This window comes from Setaria italica, chromosome VIII (assembly GCF_000263155.2).
Source record: "Setaria italica strain Yugu1 chromosome VIII, Setaria_italica_v2.0, whole genome shotgun sequence".
NCBI lineage: Eukaryota > Viridiplantae > Streptophyta > Magnoliopsida > Poales > Poaceae > Setaria > Setaria italica.
Window position 1 is genome coordinate 8,772,494 of NC_028457.1, and position 22,927 is coordinate 8,795,420.

A 22,927-nucleotide genomic window follows, 5' to 3' on the forward strand; every position below is an offset into this window, starting at 1 on the left:
TTGCCCCTTGTGTTCCTAAAAAAGCAAAGTAACAAGGTTTTGTTGATCAGACCCATCACTCAGACTTGTTCAACCTGCTGCTCTTCCGTGCCCTTCTTCTGTTCCATGTGTTGGTGCTCCTGTTCATTTTGCACACCGATGCCCAATGTATTCACCTTGCATGGCAAGACCTTGTTTTCCTTGCTTTTACCCCATAGCATGCTGTAAAGGCCTCCGACCAGTAGTATTCCACCAACAATACTGCCATTGCAAATAAAATAAAAGAAAGACTATTCCATGAATTTATTCATAAGACTGATGTAAACTCCTTTTGCTGCTATTCTGATCCAATGAATTTTGTTACCTGCCGAGGTGAACAGTTTCTCCTAGGACGGAGGAGCAGAATATTGTGAGTATAAGGCTTAGTGGAGTCCAGGAGGTGAGGAAGACGGGGCCTTTCATCTCCACACACCATGCTTGTAAATAGAAGGACACGGCATTCACCATAAATCCCTGGTTCATTTGATTAATTCACGCAGCAAGCAGTCCATTAGTTATCATCATTACAAGATGACTTAGTAGCAAGTTCCTACAACTAATAGTTGAATTGTTATTACATTGTAAATGATTGCCAGTAAGCTGATGTCGAGGTGGAGCTTCCACTTAGAAAAGTCCCTCTCGGCCACTACCGCAACAATGAATGACTGCACCGTGCTGAAAACGCTTTGCGATAATGTCATAAGCATCTTGTTCGGGTACTCCTTGAGTACCGCAGCCTGCGCCATATACATATATGCATGAAACAAATAAATCGATGACTATTAGAACTATTTGCATCCAACTCGGGGTAGTAATCATGCTATGGATTCTAGTTCACATCTACAACCATTGTGAACATACCTGCTTAACAAGCCACAAGGACCATATCATGTTTGCAAGGACCATGAGGAATGTCCCTTTGATCCATGTGGCCCTGCTTCGAGTTCCCAAAGCATGGGAAGCAAAGACACGGTGATGGTTGATAGGGCTTATCCCAGGTCCGCTGTATAAGGCAATGACCAAAACCCCCGCAAGGCAAAGCACTACACCGGTGACCTTGGCTACTCCAGAGAAGCTCCTCAGCCTAACCACCTCCATCCTGTATGCCATACATCTAATTAACAACTCAATCATGATCAAGTAGCATAGTCTAGCATATCATTAAAATAGGATAGAGACTGGTAATACAATACCGCATATACCACACTAGCTTAGGCCCCATTTGGATCATCCATTAGAGCTAATTATTAGCCATGTTTTCCTCAATCTCAATAGATAAATATTCTGATTGCCAACTCCCAAGTTTAAGGCACATGCACTGACCAGAGCAATTTTATTATCTAAGTGTTGCTCTTGTTATTGAATCATATCGGTGGATGGATTCGATAGTGATAACTGATAACATACCTTAATAGCAGCGCCAAGCAGAAGGTGACCACAGGTTGAGAGTTCAATGTTGCAGATGCCACGGTTGCTGATGTGAGCTTCATACTTAAGTTGTACAAGTTTAAGCTAAATGTATTCCTGGAAATTCACATTTCAAATTGAGTTTGTGTCTCAGTGTCAACTACTCCCTCCAGTCTTCAAAAACTCGAGTTTAAAGTTTTTGACTAATGCTTGCAAAAACTTGACGTCTTGGAGTACTGTTACTAATCACAATCAACTGTTCTAATCACAATCAGTTGTATCATGCTCTCCAAATATGTAATGTTATATAATGAGAGAACGATACAACTCTTACAATGCATAGATCATGGTGTTGTTTTGTTAGACCGTAAGTCAATTAATTATTGTATGAATTATATTAACAAAAATGAGCTCAATAAAATGTGTATGCAGTTTTTAAAGGTTGGATTTCATGGTAAAGCTATATCTCTATGAAGATGATCCCTCCGTCCCATGGAATGCGATGTTGGAAGTGAGGCTAAAATTAACTATTTTATTGTTTAGATGTAGCTCTCCAACATATTTACCGTGAGATCATGTCTGAAAAGTCAAGTTTGTGAAACCGGAGGGAGCATATCGTCATTTAGTATATGTATGCATAGAAAATAAATTACAAGCATGTTACACATATACAACTATAATATAAATGTTTTCATTGCAGTATGATCTCAATGCGAGAAATGCTCAAACAACGGAACATGCTGCATACCCCATGAAAGCATATAGGAAGAGCTTCAGGATAATCTTAAATGAAATGGGTGGTGCATTTTTCCTGCCATTTACAGATTTCAGAAAATATCCATCAGTAGTTAGTTAGAATATGGAAATGACAAAAACATATAAAACCTCTGTTTCATAATGTTTTTCACATCAACAAAATAAAAAAGAAAGTATATTCTGATAAGTCGTGTCGTTCTTGTCTTATTGGATAGATGAGCTATTGATCTATCCATTGAGTACAAATTTGACATGATTCCATTTAATATCGATCAATAATTAATATATGCCACCTAGGTATGTGGACTGAACAAATATTATGAAATGGTGGGAGTAATGTCACCTAAAATCACTTTACTTTCTTATTACGGTTGCTACATGGGAATGCTAATCATAGGTGTTTACCTTTCAAGAAAAACTGCGACAGGAAGCAACAGGAGAGATGCGGCGGCCTGGCGGTAGAAGATGAATACAAAGGTGTTCATCCCCTGGTCGAAGGCCGCCTTACTGATGACGAACATGCCAGCGTAGATCACTTGTACGATGATGGCAATCACATAAGGCTTCTTTTCCTCCATCTCAAAGCGCCTATAGATGTAGCTGGATCTGCAAGGAGAATAGCTGTAGAACGAGGAGAGATATACATTAAGACATATATACATAGTAATAAGTGCAGGTGTGTATCATCTAGCAGCGAGACAGACAATGGGGAAGAAACTAACATAGATAACCTGTTAGGTGGTATAACATCAAAGTGTGTTTTTCTGAAAATAGCTTGCTGAACCGTGAGCTATCTCCAATTCGTCCAGTGTGATCAAAGTAAGCTGGTAAACAAGGGGATTAGCCACGCTCTCTCTATATAGTGTGGCGTCCGAATCATCAAAGATCATGTTTTCTAATATTTATTAGGAAGATTCTGATTGCAGTCTGAGTCGATTCTTTTTCTAGTATTTATTGGGAGTATTCTGATTGTAGGCTGAGTCGACGGGACACCCTCTTTTCTAATTCTCCAGCCAATCTGAATCTACATCCATCTCAGGGCAATATGAACGAATTAATAAACATGGCATCATCTAATAAACATATATTGCATGCACTGTTAGAGAACTCACCTTCCATCCAACCCTTTTTGTCTCGCTTGCCTTTAGTCCCGAGTCAAAAATAAGCCATCGAAGGCCACCGACAGGGGAGCTTTAGTCCCGATTGTAAAGACTAATTGGAACTAGACTTAGTTGCGAACTTGGATGAAACTTAGTTGTGACTTGAACTTGGATTTATGACTTGTTTCATACTTATGTTGGATTATGCCTGTGATGTTTATGAATAATGCTGGTAATGGTGGTTGTGAATTATGTCTGTGATTGTTTATTACAAATGCCTGTGATGATGTGTATTGTGAATTGAGAGGGGTCCGTTATACGTGACAAAACGGGTAAAAAGGGGTACTGTCCACTTTGCCGAGTGTAACACTCGGCAAAGAGGAGCTTTGCCGAGTGTTTTGGCTTTAACACTCGGCAAAGTGGGCAGTTGCACGACCTCCTGTCGCTTCTTTCCCGAGTGTTTTGGCTAACACTCGGCAAAGGTCTACGTATTTGCCGAGTGCCATGACCATAACACTCGGCAAAGCTCCACGTATTTGCCGAGTGCCAACGCGCCAACACTCGGCAAACCGCCTCGAATTTACCGTGTGCCTCAAGGTCGACACTCGGCAAAGATTCATGTTTTGGCCTGGCACTCGGCAAACGCGCCGTTAATTTGGACGCCGTCACCGCCGTTGTCGTCGAGTGTTAGTTTTCGCCGAGTGTGTTTTTGGCCGTCGGCAAAAGGTTTGCTGAGTGCACGAGGTTTGACACTCAGCAAACATCTGTTTGCCACACAAAATATGACAGGTGCTGTATGCCGAGTGTTACACTCGGAAAACTGTTTGCCGAGTGTTTTTGGATCTTCGCCGAGTGCCTGCGGCACTCGGCAACTTTACTATTTCCCGTAGTGATTATAGTTTACTGACTCGGCAACTTTACTGTTTCCCGTGGTCATTATAGTTTACTGTTTCCCGTAATGATTATAGTGTCGAATCTGAATAATAAAAGATCGCCTTTTATTATCTAAGAGTATTCTGATTGTAGTCTGAATCAGTGGCACCCTCTTTCAAGAGCTCCGGCCAAACTGCATCTACGTCAATCTTTGGGCCATGTGTATAGCACATTGCAATCACATGCCTTTTATTATCTAAGAGTATTCTGATTGTAGTCTGAATCAGTGGCACCTCTTTCAAGGGCTCCGGCCAAACTGCATCTACGTCAATCTTTGGGCCATGTGTATAGCACATTGCAATCACATGTGTTTTGCATTGAGTGATCCTATAGCTAAACACTTGAACGAAATAAATGTGCTATATATCAATAAAAACTAATTAACATATACTGCTCGGTTTAGGTATTGGTTTAGGTGTGTGTGCACCCAGCAGGCTTAATCAATAATTTTTTTTAGCTTAGTAGTTGGGGCTGCGATAATGGAAATGGTTGTGGTTACAAACAGACACTAAGGTCCACGAAGAAAAGGACCAATTGGACTTTGGAGGCCCAAGTCTAATCCCATCTCTAACTAAACAATTTTTTTACGCCTCGCGTGGGAAAGCATTTCATTATGAAGGATCAACAAATGATCATTGGGAGTATTCTGATTGTAGGCTGAGTCGACGGGACACCCTCTTTTCTAATTCTCCAGCCAATCTGAATCTACATCCATCTCAGGGCAATATGAACGAATTAATAAACATGGCATCATCTAATAAACATATATTGCATGCACTACTAGAGAACTCACCTTCCATCCAACCTTTTTGTCCCCCTTGCCTTTAATCCCGAGTCAAAAATGAGCCATTAAAGACCACCGACAGGGGAGCTTTAGTCCCGGTTGTAAAGATCAATTGGGACTAAAGCCTTCTAGTCCCGGTTGTAACAGTTAGTGGGACGAGGGGATGTTTTGTCCCGGTTGGAGCCACCAACCAGGACTAAAGGTCCTCTCTTTAGTCCCGGTTGAAATTACGAATCCTTTTTGTCTCAAATAGTTAGTTTTGGTTGGATTTTCGGGGTCTATGACTCTTACTAACCGGGAGGTCCGTTTTGGGCTGGTTTTGGGTTTGCACCCAGATTAAGCAATAATTTGGTTTGGCTAAATGAATATGGAAACATTTAATATTCCACACTAATCATCCATTCTCGAAGCTGCTCCCAGCTGCTATTTTCTTTTCGTAAACAAAGGTTTCAGATGTTGGCCCTTGCGTGCAAGTAGCAATGACACTGCAAGCTCTAGCAGGGACACCGATGGTGGCATGGAAAATTTAGAACATCGCAAGAGTGCCCACTGCACAAGCCCTTAGTAATTAGTATATGGAATAATGAAATCGGTGGTGGTTATAAGAGGTCATGCCAGAAAACATCAATGAAAGATAGTAATTCAGAAAATTAGAAATTTAAACTATACACAACATCAAGCATACCTTAGCTGGTACAGGTATAAATCCAAGATTATCTAGAACAAATTAAAATCACTGTAATTTACAACCAAGGTCTTTCCATTTTATATAATAGTGATTGTACCCAACAACCTTGTTCAGTTCTTTGCACTTGATGATTTGCAGCCATATATAAATTAAACCAATATTATTGCCTAGGCAGCATGTTTGTTGAGCATTTTGTGTATCGGCATCAACAAGCCATCTATTGATTTTATCATTGTAAAATTTAGGAGTATGTCTTCCGAGAAATAGAAGCTGGTCCCTGAAGATATTTCTAGAAGACGACGACATACTGCTCCCTCAGACAACACAAGCTGGAATTCATGTTGGGGCCCGTTCTAGGATGCAATTAATAAAAAACACCAATATAGGCAAAAGACAATTATTGAGTAGAAATGGAATCATTTGTGATGTCCAAGTCCTACAGGAATACAAGATCGACATTAGTTCTAATATTTTGCTGTATTATTTGGACAACTCATTTTCGATTATTGCTTATTAATGATGTTGTTCATGATATCCTACAGGAACACAAAATCATCATACCAAGTGCTTGTTAATTATTTACAAAATCAACATCATATGATCCGCTCACGATGTACGTGCTACAGGAATACAAAATCATCATAGCAAGTTCTTGTTAATTGTTTACAAGTAGGTCATTATCATTGCTTCACGAGCGTTTACAACGTGCCGCACAAACAAATATTGGCAGGATTATAAGTGCTTCACATGTAGCAAGTGCTTGTTAATTGTCCCTATCAGATGGACAATTCTTTGATTTGGTAACAGTCAACGCAAGATTTGTTTCTCTCGTTTTAATATTCACACATGGACGATTACCAAAGCACATCTCACTTTTAGAACAATCCTGAAGTACGGCTTGTACCATTCTTCATTGCAAACACGTTTTAATGTTGTGCTTACTTGTCCATGTTTGGTTCAAAGATTCAACTCATATAGAAGTGTAGCGGTCCATCGCAGGGTTCTGGGATCCAAAATGTAAAACATTTCGGAAATTCTGGGCTGGGATCCGGTTGATTTGACCAGTCAAAAAATCATATTTTGACAAAATTTCACCGAATTTTGACATACATCATATTTCGTTTGTCCTTGTGACTCACAAAGATTATTACAATATCTAGCAAACCAATGAAGCACCGAACCTGGCTGTTTTTGCAAACAATCAACGATGAAAAACATCAAACGTAATTCAAGAACTACCCGTCCGCCCGCAACAGGAGGCGGGTCCGCGGCGGCGTCGGCTTGCAGAAGAGCTGGCCCGGCTCCACCAGAGAAGGAACCCCGCCGCCGCCCACCCGCGTCAGGGCCGCAGCCATCCGCACCACTTCCTCCTTCCGCGAGCCCCGCCCGCCGTGGTTCGGCCGAGCGAGCTGTGTCGCGGCCCCCGCCATCGTCCACCTGCGTGAGCGCCGCCATCTCTGTCCGCCTTGTCACCTCCACTGCCTTCTGTCCACCAACGCCGCCCGGCGCTCAGGCATCAGCTCCTCGCCTCCTCCCTTCCCTCCGGCATCCCCTACCCGCGGCGCACGGGCACCACCATCTTCACGGACGTCGCTCCTCTGTCCCCGTCCGTCCGTGCTGCGCCTCTCCTGCCCAGTCCTGCGACGCCCGGCGGCGGTTGTTGCTGAAGGAGTTGCGGCCGAGCGTGCCCGTGCGCAAGGTGACGGAGCCGCCCCTATTGCTGCTGGCATACTCCTCCGATGATGAGTGGAGCAACAAAGACTCCGTGCAGCCGTCTTGCGTGAAGGAGGCGCTCTTCGCTGTCGGCGTCATCCTCCGACGGCGGAGGAGAAGAAGCTCCGTGCAGCTCACCCCTGCAGCCGCCAAATGCACATGGAACACCACATCTTGTTGCCCCTTGCTGATTCAATCGGCCTCACCAAACGAGCTCGCAAGAATCAGGTAGCATCATCTCTTCCTCTACCTTATCTTTTTCTTGTTGGATAAACATCATTAGTTGGGCGGATTAGTTCTGGTTATTAGTTGGATCTACTAGAAACCACTTTGTCTCGCTCTTTTTGTTTTTTGTCCGGTGTTTGTCCCACATTTCATATTGTTTTGTCGGTGGACATACAAGGCTAGGATATAGGTCTGTGAATATAGTTTAAGTATGAAGCCAGACATTGCACTTGACCATACAGGTCTCTTAATATAAGGGTAGGATAGCTGATATTCTCCAAGCCAATATTTCCACTAACATGATTTTCTCCATGCTAATATTTCCACTATTTCAGACAGAATGACCAGCTGATGTTCTTTCAGAAAGAAATTTGGGTGTTGTTTGATTGATTTGCATGGGAACTATTTCTGGAAGAAATTAAAAGCTTTGTATCCATGTTGTGATTGTTAAGAAATTTTTGGTTTAAGGCAAAACAACTCTGTTATCCATTTATGGTATTTATTTCCTTGACAACTCTGCTATCCTCAGCTTTAGTGACACTTAACTGGTGCTTATAAGAAATTTTTATTTGCACAATCGTGTCTGAGATCCAGTTTCTGCCATCAGCCATGGTTTTGTAGGTAAATGTATGTGAAGTAGTACGGTAGGAGGTAAAAATCAGCAAGGACTCAGCTTGTTAGGACTTAGGAGTATGGGTGTGGAATAGCCTTTAGTTTTTCCTGTTTCCATTTCCTGTTTCACTTCCCCAATATTTTACATGAGGGGTATAGAAAAATTAAGAAGCATTGTATTGCTGCAGATCCTGTTTTTAGCATATTGATAGTTTTGTCTATTTGTAAATTTATTAACTATTGAAACTTACCCTTCTTTTGACAGGAACAATGCTTATTGACAATATATATTGTTTTGCCAAATGAACTAGCTCTATCAGAATATTTATTGTTTGTTTCCAAACCTGTCAAAAACCTGGAGGCTGTTTCCTAATCACTCTAGGAGATTTGGATCCAAACAGTTATTAGGTATATTTTGACACAGTTGTATGGTCAAGGGACATCGCAGCTCAGGTGAGGAATTTAATTGTTGTTTTTATTTCAATTTTTCTATCAAATTTAGAAATTATATATAAGAACCGAGATTCTTCTTTGACTGTTCACCAATCGTGCAGGGGAATAATTCCAATTTTGAAAGAGATGGAACCCAGATTTGTGATTTTTATAATGTTTTAATGGTGCCTGCATTAGTTGCTGTATCTGTAAGTACAAAATCCAGTATACTATGAGTTCCTTAGAGGTCTGGTGTGTGTGTTATGTTGGTGTGCATGCCTGTGTTTTTGATATACTGAAGGCTCCAGCGGCTTCCAGGTGGTGACTGACTGACTGTTGACAACGATCAACAGGGGTGCTACTCTTGAGCTAAATCAACCTTCTGCTGGAGATAAGAAAGGCAGCTTAGGCTTTGCCCAGGCTCGATTTAATCCTTGGGTCCTCCACTGGGTAGGGCAATCAGTAGCACTGTATTCTGTTCCCTTATACAGTGTATTCAGAATAAAAACAACAATATATAGTGTAATTACTAAATAGATACCAGCAGTGAATGTTCATTGTGAAAGGAGGCGGTGTCACTTATTGATGCAATGATGGAGGACGGCATTGCACTGTACAGGGGAAATTTCAACTCAATTACTTGTTTGTATTGCCGGATAGAATTTAATCCAACAAACAAGACAAGGATTGATTAGCCTATGATCATGATTTGGCAATGTAGGCTTGAAGTTGAAAAACATAGATATACCAATTTCTCAATTTTGAAAGCAAGTCCTCCAAGGTCAGGGCCGACGGGGTAGCGCTAAAGGTCAGGTTTGATCATTTCTTTAGTTGCCGGTATCTAAAAATCAATTGATCTTGCACATATAAATTATTTTTCTTTCTGTCCAAATGCAGAGGTTTACAGCTTCACAGATCTTGTAAAAGAACTACTCATTGATTTGCTACTCATCGATTTGATATTCAGGCATTTCAAATTGTTGCCTTGTTTCAATCGAATTGGGTGCAATTGGTTGATAAGGTGTAACATTAGACTAATTTTAGTGTTATTAAGATGTAAACCACTCCAGCCGTATATGCAATTTGATTTGGATTCAACCAAATATGACATCCATTTGACTCTGAATCATGCAGTGTGGAGTGTATGCCTCCTATGCTTACCACTCCCTCTTCGCCTACTTCGACCGTGACAACGTCGCTCTCAAGGGATTTGCCAAGTCATCGTTTCATTTCGCGAGCCTCAGTCAGCAACACATGAACACATCATGTCCGAACTAATTATCTTCTCAGTGCTTTTTTTTTAAAAAAAATCTTCCCTTCAATGATGTTCTTATGTGGGTTCATCTCTACAGGTTCTTCAAGGAATCAAGTGATGAGGAGAGGGAGCAAGATGAAAAGCTCATGAAGTACCAAGTAATTACCTCACTGTCCTTAGTTGCTATGATCTTTTCAAACATACTTGGTTACTGATGCTGTGTGTTTCCTTGTGCTTTAGAACACACGTGGAGGGAGGGTGAGGCTCCAGTCCATTGTCACACCCTTAACAGAGTTCGACCACCCTGAGAAAGGCAATGCTTTGTACGGTGAGATGCTTGCTGCTTATTTGGTGATGCTAGGTTCTGATTAGGGTGGGATCTGAATATGAAGGGCCTTATATGTGGCTGCTGGCTGCATGCTCAGTAGAGCAGGGGAAGTGGCAAAAGTCCACCTTGTTGTGGACAAGAAATTTATTCTGTAACTGAATATAGTCGTATGAGCTGGCTTTCAGTATATGGATGGATAATAAAGGATTGAAACACCGGTGATTAGCATGACATATAGAATAGATGGCTGGCTGTTCCTGAAATGTTTACTTGGGGTTCAGCTACGTGGTCGGTCTCTACCAACATAGTAGGAAGCGGATGTTTGGATACGAGATGCTAAACTTTAGCAGGGTCACATCGAATATTCGGATGGTAATTAGGAGGACTAAACATGAGCTAATTACAAAACTAATTGCACAGATGGAGTCTAATTCGCGAGACGAATCTATTAAGACTAATTAATCCATATGTAGCACCATATTGTCAAATCATGGACTAATTAGGTTTAATAGATTCGTCTCGCGAATTAGACTCCATCTGTACAATTGATTTTGTAATTAAACTATGTATAATACTTCTAATTAGTATCAAACATCCGATATAATAGGTGCTAAAGTTTAGTCAAACACCCTCTAACCTGGATTGACCTTTTGTCCAGTATGGAGTATTTGGAGGCTTATCTGACAGCTATGTTTTGATTTGTGTGCGTTTGGTCTGATTTCAGCTATGGTGCTGGCTCTAGCTCTGGAAAAGCTGGTTAATGAGAAGCTGCACAACCTGCACGCTGCAAGTTGCTTTCACATGCTTATTCACAGAGAAGTATTATTTGATTAGGCTTAAGAAATACTACTACTTGGAAAATTTGTTGAAGTGAATAAAAATGACTAACTTATTTAGAGTCGACACAAGCGTAACACCTATGCCATATACATTTTGTAATGAACCTTTGCCCATAATTAACAGGTGGCCACAAGGTAAAATGATCCTCAGCTGACAGACTTCATCGAGAGTGAATTCCTTACGGATCAGGTAAAAGCAACCAAATCTTTTTCTATCCGTAACAAATTATGCAGAGCACTATTTTATTTTGCACGTGTTTTCCTGAACTCAACACTTAAGTGATTACGATGTACAAAATATTGCACTTCCATGAAAGGTCGAAGACATCAAGAAGATCTCCAAGTATGTTGCCCAGCTGAGGAGAGTGGGCAAGGGGCCCGGTTAGTATGTTGTTCAACATCATGATTTTGTTGAGATGTATATGATTTGAGTGCAGGGGTGTGGCACTTTGATCAGAAGCTGCTTGAGGAAGAGGTCTGAAGGAAGGAAACAACAGTGGAGTAGGGTTGGAAGGTGCTCAAGGAAAGAGAAGTTTACTGATATCAGCATTTATATTTGTCGCTACCTTTGAGAGGAAAGATGTTAATATATAAATTAAATGGTGTAAATTAAATGGCTGTAATAGAATGGTACTTACGGACGGTGTTTTCTAGCCAGCTCGTGCGCACACGGGTTGATTTACTATTTAATATAAGGGCTGGCCCAACGTTCAGCTGGGCTGTTGTTGTTGGCTCATATCATGGATGCTCGACACGGCCGGGGCCGTACCCATCAGCCCATAGCGTGTAATGTGGCCCAACCCAGACCAGGAGAAGTGCACAGAAGCCGGGGCGGACAGAGAAGTTAACCCCTCTCGAAAGGAAATGGTTGACGCTGGTGCGGACCAAGAGGGACTGCATCTGTCTCTGGCCTGCCCACCTCGTCAGTATATGGGATTTTGACTTCTGTACAAAAGTAATGAATTTATTTTAGCTGAAACGAGTTATGAATTATGAAAATATAGTTCAAAATAAGGGTCGAAGTAGAGTCAATTCCGTGTTGTTAATGCATACAAATTTTTAGATATTGCGTGTACAAGTAAAAGAAAATTGGCTTATGGGCCTATATTTCATTATGGGGAATGTGGTCATGATAAAGCCCTGCAGTGTAAAAAGCTGGTTGCCCGCCGGTATAAACTGGCTAAACGCCCAAACCGTGTCCAGAAAGGATGCCAACAATTTAAGGCGTGCAAATCATTTCAATTTTCAGGATACTTCCCTCCATCCCAAATTATAAGTCATTTTAATTTTTCTAGGTGCATAACTTTTATTATGTACTTAGATATAGTGTATATCTAAATATATAAATAAATTTATAAATTTAGAAAAGTACCTATTATAGTTGTATTAGTTGAGGCAGCTTGCACGTACCACTAGTAGAGAATTGGCTTTCGATGCGCCCCCTTTTGTCCCGGTTTAAAGTTGGCCCGGGACAAAAGGGGTGCCCCACGGTAGGCAAAAATGGAGGGGAGAGTTAGTCCCGGTTGGTAATTGCAACCGGGACTAAAGGCCCCCCTTTAGTCCCGGTTGCAACGGCTAGTGGAGGGCTGTCGGTGGCGGCACCCTTTTATCCCGGTTGGAGGTTCCAACCGGGATAAAAAGTTTAGTCCCGGTTGGAGCCTCCAATCGGGATAAAAGGGTGTCCCTTTTGTCCCGGTTGGAGCTTCCAACCGGGACTAACCATTCAACCGGGACAAAAGGTGTTCCTTTTTGTCTCGGTTGGAGTTTTTAACCGGGATAAAAACTCATCCCCATTATATACGGCCAAGACAGAGGACTTTCTTCCTCCTCCAGCCCGAGCCAGTCCAGCACATTGACAGAGAGAGCTGAGCTTCACCTACTCTCCGGTGGTGCCGAAGGAAGGGAGGTACTGCCCGAAGTTTTTTCCCTCATTTTCGTGGGAATTTCACTCGGCCAACACAAGTGTTGTGAAGGTTTGCTACTTCATCCTCGTGTTATGCTTTAATTTATGCTTTGGAGATGGAAAGATTATTTGCTAGAATGTGATGATGAAGTAGAAAAATGGAGAGGTATTTTGAGCTAGAATGTGAGGGAGATTGATGTGTCATATATAGTATGCATTATTGCAGTGGTTTAAAAATGATGCTACCTTGTCTAGATGGTTTATCTTATCAAATTCAATATGGTTTTTTAAATCCATACTTGTTGAACTTGCATACCGTGTTCATTTCTGCTAGGATGTTCTCCGCCGAGCAGCAACGTATGTCAAGAAGGAGGTTCGATTCTACGAGAAAGAGTGGATACGGACATCGTGACCGTGTCCCCTTTTTCTTAGCATCTAACCTCTTTCATGACGAAGTGCAGTGCCGCCCAGTTGAGGACATGCTCGCGAAATGATCACGGTCTTCAAGTTCAACAACTTCTGTAGTGGTAAGGAAAGAATTTTTGTACATAGATGACTTCTGCTACTTGTTGAACTTATCAAATTCAATAAGGTTTTTCAAATCCATACTTGTTGAACTTGCATACCGTGGTCATCTCGCATAGGATGTTCTCCGCCGAGCAGCAACGTATGTCAAGAAGGAGGGTCGATTCTACGAGAAAGAGTGGATACGGACATTGTGACCATGTCCCCTTTTCCGTAGCATCTAACCTCTTTCATGACGAAGTGCGGTGCCGCCCAGTTGAGGACATGCTCACGAGATGATCACGGTCTTAAAGTTCAACAACTTATGCAGTGTTAAGTTAATAATTTTTGTACATAGATGGCTTCTGCTACTGGAGGAAGTGGCGATGGTGGGGGCGATCGTGGTTCCTATTTCGGCAAGGGGAAAATCATAGTTGGCCCTCAGCATAAGCCGAAGAAAAAGAGCGCGCTGGAAAAACCAATGCTTCGTTATTTGCAGCAACGTCATGAAGAAGCTGTTGCCGTGGGTCAGGAACCTCCTTTTGGTGGTCGTTATGCTCCACCCTCAGTCTCGGGTGTTTCATGTCCACTTAGTACTACCGTTTCAGGCGGTACAAATAAACCTAAGGATGAGGTTGGGTCAGCGGAACCTTCATCTTCACCGTCCAAGGATGCTTAAAGTCCTCCTTGATAATAACCAGTGGATGGCTTGTTGTATTGTATCATGTTGTTTGGGACTTTAATTTAAATATGTGTATTTGGATCTTCATGTTGTTGTATTGTACCATGTTGTTTGGATCTTTAATCGATTTTCACGCGTAATCCATTGTCAAGTGTAATCCATTTTCATGCGTAATACGATGTAGATGGACCGGCAATGGATGTATAATGCAGACAGGCGGAGCAAGGCGTTTATTGATGGCTTGCATTATTTTCTCGAAGTGGCCAAAGCGAACAAGCCAGAGAATGGGTTCGTATGTTGTCCATGCTTCCAATGCAATAACAAGAAGGAGTATTCAAAGGATTCCTGGGGGACTATTCACATCCACCTGTTTAAATACGGTTTCATGCCTAACTATTTGGTTTGGACCAAGCACGGTGAACTAGGGGTCGTAATGGAAGATGGCGAGGAGGAGGAGGCAGATGACACCATTCCGGACTGGGTTGCAGGCCAAGCTTTGGTAGGTACTACAATGGGCGAGGCTAATGAAGATGGGTTTCTAAAAAATAGCCCTAGTGATGACCTTGGTCAGGTGATACGAGATGCATATAGGGCCATAAAAAACTAGGTACGACACTAGAATTTGTGCAATGGAAGGCAAAAAATGGTGTGTCCGATAAGGCATTTCAGGAAATGTTGAACATTGTCAAGAAGATTCTCTCCGAGAATAATGAATTACCGTCCACAACATATGAAGCTAAACAGATTATTTGCCCTCTCGGATTGGATGTTCAGAAGATACACGCATGCCCTAATGACTGTATCCTCTATCGTGATGATGAATACGAGAAATTGGATGCTTGTCCCGTCTGCGAGAAGGCCGAACATCTTGTGAAGAACATTGAAGATTCTAAGGCTGGGAGGTTGAAGGTGGACCGAGAAAATGATGAGCTCACATTGGCCCTCGGTAATCCGGAGCACCCAGGACGTTGCCGAGGGTTCGGGGTGGTTCCGTGGAAGTTTGCTTTCCGAGGTGACAGCGCCTCGTACAGAAGCCGGAAGCGAAGAAAGGAACAGATCGAGGAGAGCTGGCGGCAGATGCTAGAATTTAAAGTGCAGGCACAAGAACAAAGAATGATGGATGAAATCAATCGGTGGGTGGCCCACGCAGTTGCGGAGTTGCCTCAATCTGGAGCATTGCCGACTCCTAACACCGCCAGCCCTTCTCAACGCCTCTTGAGCAGTTGTGCTTCTACAGGGGTCCCCGATGCGCAGACGCCCAGGTTACCCGTGGAGGAGCAACGGTTCCCCGTGGATGCCATCACACAACGGACCTTGTGTGAGCTACATGCACCGATCGGCAACCTCACTATTAAGGTATACTTATACATAATATTTATGCAATCTTGTCAATTGATCCAGGCCTCGAGATCGGAATTGAACTTGTTTACTTCTGCTATATGTACAGGTAGCGTACGGGAGTGCGTTAGCAACCCTAGCGGGGCAGAGCAGTCATGGCATGGAAATTCCACCAGGCTACGCCAGCATCCGCGTAGAGCAAATAGTTGATAGCCAGTATGAAGGTCTAGAGCTCGACCTCCCAGGAGGCGACGGGGAAAAGACATTGGCAGATGCGCTTCATGGGATCATTCTATGGCGAAAACGCTACATCATTATTCCCGGCACGGAGCCATCTCCTCAGAGCTCAAGACCGCTCCCCGTAGATCCTCAACAGCGACCTTCTCCTCATACCTCGAGACCGTCATCTCCTGCTCCAGGACCGTCCCTTCCATCTATATCAAGGTCTCCATCTCCACCACATCCTGGTGCTGGGAGCGATGACGACAATAACAACACCCCTCCCCGATCACCGTCGCCGGCACCAAGAGCGGCCCCCTTGAAGGAACCTGCACCACCACTAAAGAAGTCACGAGCACCGCCTCCCAAGCAAAGACAGAGAAAGAAGAAAACAAAGGAGCCTGAAGTGACTCGTAAGGAACGCTGGGAGGCAATGTCTCATGCAGAACAGTGGGCAGAAATCCAACAAGAGGCTAGTGAGTGGTTCAAGAAACAAGCCGAACAAAAAAAAAGCAAGGGAGATGGAGCCACCGCCAGTAAGTCGGCGAGATTTAAACTTTTTTTCAGGATGGAAGAAGGAGCCAAGAAAAGGATACCACTCTTATCAAACTATGAACGGGCTTTAGTAAAGGCTGATGAAAAGGATAAAAGGAAAGGAAAGTCATCTTCCAGCGGTCCTGTCCCCGACCTCAGCCATTATCAAAAAAAGATGCTCAACGGGTAAAAGCAATGCCCTTGGATCAACAAGCAAATGTATTGAAGTTCATGGAAGAAACAGGTCTGGGACTTGATGAATGCATAGGGCAAGTTGAGACGCCAACTGCACCGCCCCCTGAGCCGAGATGGCCTTATGAGCTAGGCAAACCTCTAGTAAAGCCTTCATTGGTACGGAAGCTATCAACAAAGATGTACGCATTCCATCAATGGTACATGATGGCATCCGCCGACTCGAGGGAGATGATCGGCCTGAAGGTAAAACCGATAGATTTTCACGGTGAAGGGGAGAAAGTGCTGTGGCTAGACTTCAAGGATATATACGAAGTGTACCATCATGATGCCCTGGACGTCTCTCTGATCAGCGCTTGGGTTCTGTAAGTGTCCGTTTATCTCTACATGTAAATTTTGGCGTGCGTCACCGTACTAACTTCGTCTTCCATTTCATGTAGGATGCTAATTCAGACATGCCGCCGAGAGGCGTACCTACATGTAGGCTTCATGGATCCATCTGTAGTTAACCAACAACAGATACAATTAGCGCCGGAAAAAACCTTTGCGGAAGTATACAATTTCCTAGACAAACAAACATTCAAGGATTTCATACTACTTCCATACAACTTCAAGTAAGTGTGTGTATACCATCTACTTTCGATGTCTTTTTCCTTATCTCTACATGTTAGTTAGCTCTAATATGCATGAATATTTTACGCACGCAGCTTCCACTTGATCCTTATTATAATTGAGCCTGAAAGAAGCCACGTCACTGTCTTCGATTTGTTGAGGAAAGATCTGGTGGAGTACCAAGAAGTGCAAGACATGCTAGGCTTGTAATAATTCTGGACCTTTATCTCTATGCAAAAGTTTATTTCCTAAATTTTATCCCTGTTACACTATATCATTCATTATTCTAATCCGCAGCGCATGGAAACAATTCATAAGGACACACAAAGGTCCATTCAAAGAAAAACTTACATGGAACACAGACTTCCCGGTACGTATGAAGTCTGCACATTTATTATATTGTATAACACGAATATTTCATAACTTATTTTTTCCGCACTGAAGTGCTTAAGACAGGAACCCGGGAATAATCTATGTGGCTACTACATCTGTGAGCACATGCACAGTTTTATGGGACCCAAGGGACTGAAGATGACGCCGCACAACTTTAAAGTACGTAAAATAAAACTATTACTAGTTAATTATTTTCTAGCTCCTTATATGTATTTGTTCGTGTAACATTCACAAATTTCCAAATTATAGATGTTAAATATTCAACAAGGACTCTTGAAGGAAGAAAGAGTAGCGGCAATATGTGAAGGTCTCATTGGATTCATAATGGACGAGGTGGTAGATCCAAAAGGAGAATTTTATTACGATGGACAACAATTAGACACTCCGATCAGCAACACCACGACGGGAAGCGTCGTGAAGATTGTAGACAGATACTTTGATTTATTTGTATATATAATACACGCTAATTATGATCGACTTGTACTAAGCTAGTTGAATTGTGTATATGAATTGTGTATATATATATATAGTAATTGTATAATTACAAATCCCATTCGTTTAAATACTAGTTGATTTCGTTCAAAAAAATCTCAACTACTAAAGGTTAACAAATTAAAAGGGCCACGGTACTACGTACGTGATGCATGCATGAAAAATTCAGGCGCCAGGCAGTGCCATGCAGGCGCCATTTAGTCCCGGTTGGAATCCAGCCGGGACTAAAGGGCAACCCTTTAGTCCCAGTCGCTTCTACCAACCGGGACTAAAGGGCCTGTCCCGCGCCTGGCGTGGCAGGCCTTTTAGTAAAGGGGGACCTTTACTCCCGATTAAAAGACTCGGGACTAAAGACCCCCCCTTTGTCCCGATTGGTTTATCCCGGATGGATTTTCGAGAGATATGCACCCTACCAACCGGGACTAAAGGCCAATTCTCTACCAGTGTACATACACGTGCGTGTGCGCCATGGAGAGACTTGTAAGCAGTGCTGTACACGTACACGTGAATATATATACGTTGCTCGATCGATCATGTGCACACCAAAGGTACCAAGTGATCCGACCATCGATCTCGATAGCCCTGCGTCCATCTGGAACACATGCATGGCCAGGCTCAGAGGGAACGGATTGACGCGGCAGGTGATCCGATCCTCGAGATGCGCCGCCGTGCATGCACAAACACACGCAAGAACGTATCTCACTGAGATATTTATAAACACAGCTGCGTACACGCATATGCTACACGCTGAGCAGTCACACGATTGACATGCACACGAATGGCTAGACCATGCATGGCGCGTATACGTACGTGTCGAGAATCGAGACCGTTCTTGGGAATAATATACGTACGTACGCGATGGATGGATGCCGCCTGCAGGCAGCATGTCGGCCACTCACAGCCATTTACAGCATCAAGCTCTGTCGCTCAGAGATAGCATCACAACCAGCCAGCCTTCCAAGCAGTCCTGAGCTTGCAGCTAGCGAATTGAAAAGCAGTAACGCAACTCGCCGGCGCCCCTCCCGCTGGCCGCCGTACGCACACAAAGCACAGAGGGGACCAAATCGCCGTCCTGTTTTTTTTTTAATCGGTTATATAGTATATGCCAGGTTTGGAAGCTCCACGTACGTCCTACGCAGAATATTAGCTGTGGTGTGTTGTACTGTGACTACTGTCCAATGCAAGCGTGCGGCCCACCTGTAGGTGGCTCGGCTTGTCCTCAAGGGGTGTTCAATAAGCCAACTGGCTGGCTAAAACAGAAGAAAATAGACTTGGAAACAGGCATGTGGCGCACGACATTATCTTGGTTTACATTTTGGGAGCACAATAGGTTGGAGGCTCCTACGTGGCGCACGGAAGCTAAAGGCTCTGTTTGTTTACGTTTATAAGCAGTTTATCAATGGAAATAAGCGAGAATCTCACCAAACGCTTTGTTTATTTCTACCAATTCTCACTTATGTGATAAGCCACTTCACATATTTGAACTGCGATAAGCAAAAAGCGAGAAGCAAGAAAATCTTCACTTAGATTATAATCCAAGTGTGGCTAGAGGAGAAGCATATCCAAACAGGATCAAATAAAGTCCAAGTGTGGCTAGAGGAGAAGCATATCCAAACAGGATCAAATAAAGGTGCTTGCTTCCAGTCCACCAGAGCCCATCTCCTCCCTTATCCTCTTCCTCCAGCCCGCCTCCACCTCTGCTCCCTGCTCCACCACCTCGGCCGGTGTTAGGCACATCCGTCCACCATCCGTCGCCGTCCTTCGACCCCACCCTTCCTAATCCCGCGACTCATCGCCCCCCCCCCCGGGCTGGAGTCCAGCGGCAGGCAGAGGCGGTGCTACCACACCACCGCTGCCCCCGACCTTCTCCTCTAAGGCCGGTGGCCATTGTATCCCCTTGAAACCCCTCAAATCCTAACCCTAACCACCACCAGCCACCACCCACCGCCGCCGACCTCGATCACCACCGGCAACCGGCGACAACCTCCCCACCGAGCCACTCCCGCCTAGCTTCCACCCCTTCGCCTAGCTCCCACCCTGACCCGACCCTAAGTTCCTTCTGGCACGCAAAACAATGGCGGTGGCGACTGTCCGTGCGTGGGTGGTGGCGGTAGCTGATGGAGATCGCACGGCCGATAACAGCTGCAAGAATCTCAAACAAAGAAGCTATATAGCTTGTGAGCTTCCGGAAGCTATACAGTAACTCCACCCATTGTCACACAATGGACGCTGGCCTAGATGGCTCCCTCCTTCCAAGACGCTTGTCTGTATAGTGAGCCACGTGGGAGGTTGTGGCTGATTGTCTAATGAGCCGGGCCGATGCTAGTGGCATTCTGATGGGATGGGTACCTTGCTTGGATCAAGAAAAGGTTGAGAATATTTTGTGATGATTAAATAATCTATGGAAGTTTTAAAGAGCGTAGTCATAAAGTATCTGTCACGAGTATAGCAATTTTATGTAACGGAACCGTTATATATATATCCACGGCAAAAACAAAATGCCCTCATTTGTGACAATTTCTATCAGGGTTCGCAAAACCATGGCAAAGGGAACTTACAAACTGAGGAAACATCCTTTTATGTAGTAGAGGCTGCCACATAGAAAAGTGCTTGATTAACTAGAATAAGTACAAGGCATGCAGAGTAGTTGAAGAGGAAGATGATGATCTAGGTCGCCTATGATAAAAAAAAAAACAAATTGAAATGGTCCAACAAAGCTGTCAATGAAATTATCCGACCAGATCAATGTACATGTCAGGCCTGATAAGTACGTACCTGGCCATCTGAGCTACACTGATTCGGGTGTTATGCATGAAGGGACGGAGTTTAATACTCGGCCTGCAAATGCATGTGCAGCGGCTAACACTATTGATGGAGGTTCATCCAAATTATCCTGCCTGCTCCATGCGACAATGCCAGGCCTGACCCCTGAATGGTCTGGACCAGCAGCCGATCATGTTTTGTAAGGATTAGGAGCTAGTCGCTCTGATCATGTTGTGGCGTAGTAAGATACATCTTACCTTGCTTGCCTTTACGTATCTTTTGTTAATTCTAACTTATATCTATGAGATTAATTAGAATATGATAAAAGCTATATGTATGTACCAGCAAACAAAGTGGGACCACAATTAACATTGAGGAAGAAAAAGCACTTCTCATGGAGGAAGAAACGGGCAGATGTGCGTATAATTGTTATATATCTGTGCAACTAGAGTAATTCCATAAGTTAATTCTAGGCAGGTTTGGATTTTTTTTTGCAGTCTCACATTAGGCCAGTCATTTTAGATCTTGTCAGTTTGCGAAATAACAATTTTGATTGTTTAGGAAAAAATTGTGCATCTCTACAGATATTACTAATTTGCTCCGGTACATGCGTGCAAACTTTATTTGACACGCGAATACACAGCGTACAAAGGTATCCTAGCCAGTAGCTACGTTTGGATGATTTAGCTTTGGATTCTCGCCTCATGGCTTTAACTGTATTTCTGAGCTTTTCTCGGGGAACGGACTTGTCGACATAATCGACCTATGAAATCATATTACGTGGAATAGGGGAACACGCCTCCTATATGCCTGAAATTGATAAAATTTCAGGGCGGTCTATAGGGTCTAAATGAACAAAGCTAAGTCTGAGCACAAAAACATTTTCACGTCACCTCGTCCATCACGTTGTCACCATACGATGGCGAGATAAATCCTCTACTTTATTTTGGGAACCGAACATAGCTCAGCTGGCCTATCCAGGTTTGAGTTCTCCACTGGGCACGAGTATTCACATTTTTCTAGATTTATTTCAGGATTTAACCGACGATGTTCTTTTAGTGGTAGGCGGCATACCTGTCGATAATAAGACACCTGTGGTGACTTCATCAATCTCGACATCTGTCAGCTCGATCTCTCGACAATGCTCATAGAGGTAAGGTTGCGTGCGTGTATTCGCAAGGGTGAGTGTGCGTGTGTGTATATAAGCGTATGCGTTTGTATTGCATTTCGCAAAAAAAAAATCCTCTAAGTTTTGGGATCTATCAGGAGTGGACTGGGATTCTATGGGAGTACAGCTAGATCGGAGGAAGCTGCAGTGTGCGGGTGGTGGATGGTGTGGCAAGGCAGCGTGTCACACCCGGTTTTTAAACATGTACGCTTGGATCATGTTTCACACATGCAACGACTTTAGTAAATAACATAGACAGTGCCATAATGTAAAGAGAGTATTATATTTATTACATGACTGAAAGTCTTTAATTTGAATAGCAAAATGAGTTTTGTAGCAGCGGAACCCCAACAATGACGACAACTCCATTGGCAGTTGACTGGGGGCACACATACGCCTAGAACTCCGCGAAGTCTTGAAGAACCTCCTCAAAGTTGACTTGTTCTGAGCAGCGGTTTTGGCAAGGGTGAGTACACTTATAATTAGCACTCAACAAGCATAGGGAATGTGTAGTGTAAGGCTATTCAAGGATAGGCTATGGCTTAATAGCATTTCAGCATTTTAATTGGTTGGTCAAATTTTATTAGCAGTTACTGAGTATAGGTTTATACCACCCACGTTAAGCATGAACATAAATAAAGATATCAGCAATAAATAACATCAATTTAATTCAACTTCCGATAAATTAATCATGTGAGGGTCCAGGCCACTCTTGACCGTGAGCACAACTGTTATAATAGTTTTACACTCTGCAGAGGTTATACATCTTTACCCACAAGTCGCGTAAAAGTTCCAGGAAACTTAGACCCAACCATTCTGTACGGGCCATGCACAATACCACACTTATGAGGTGTGATTGCATAGGGATGCTACGAGGTCTTTACAAAGATTTCCTAGTAAGGATAGCTCGCTAAGGTTTCATGATCAGCGCAATGCATAAACCTTTCTCAAATTGCGAAGCTACCATAGAGCAGATTAGTCTGAGGGCCGGGCTATACACCAACTACTGTCTCCCCCCTCTTGCCCCTTTCAGGTAA

The 22,927-nt window shown here is 43.3% G+C and overlaps 2 protein-coding genes across 3 annotated transcripts; one reads left to right on the forward strand and one right to left on the reverse strand.

The window, feature by feature from the left end:
* Positions 1-59: 59 nt before the first annotated feature.
* On the reverse strand, positions 60-7,116 carry LOC101773212 (WAT1-related protein At5g64700). The gene is given in 8 exon segments (XM_022829469.1): positions 60-240; positions 344-492; positions 597-755; positions 880-1,117; positions 1,426-1,542; positions 2,174-2,236; positions 2,560-2,787; positions 6,926-7,116. Coding segments are annotated over 8 exon segments (1,326 nt in total).
* On the forward strand, positions 6,977-11,780 carry LOC101775626 (ferritin-1, chloroplastic-like). 2 transcript variants are annotated; one of them, XM_022828831.1, is made up of 8 exons: positions 6,977-7,627; positions 8,502-8,689; positions 8,791-9,885; positions 10,021-10,081; positions 10,164-10,251; positions 10,976-11,070; positions 11,215-11,280; positions 11,408-11,780. In XM_022828831.1, exons 3-7 carry the CDS (start codon positions 9,797-9,799, stop codon positions 11,227-11,229), a joined length of 348 nt encoding a protein of 115 aa, XP_022684566.1. In that variant the 5' UTR covers positions 6,977-7,627; positions 8,502-8,689; positions 8,791-9,796; the 3' UTR covers positions 11,230-11,280; positions 11,408-11,780. The 2 variants fall into 2 exon arrangements, with proteins under 2 accessions (XP_022684566.1, XP_022684567.1); XM_022828832.1 differs by having other exon boundaries at positions 6,981-7,627; positions 10,976-11,037.
* The last annotated feature ends 11,147 nt before the right edge of the window (positions 11,781-22,927 follow it).

What these genes read in the sequence shown, in the direction of transcription:
- LOC101775626 (XM_022828831.1), top strand. Translation starts at nt 9,797, where the DNA reads ATGCAGTGTGGAGTGTATGCCTCCTATGCTTACCACTCCCTCTTCGCC. An exon ending in AAAAGCTCATGAAGTACCAA is followed by an intron (nt 10,082 to 10,163) that starts GTAATTACCTCA and finishes CTTGTGCTTTAG; the next exon opens with AACACACGTGGAGGGAGGGT. An exon ending in GAAAGGCAATGCTTTGTACG is followed by an intron (nt 10,252 to 10,975) that starts GTGAGATGCTTG and finishes GTCTGATTTCAG; the next exon opens with CTATGGTGCTGGCTCTAGCT.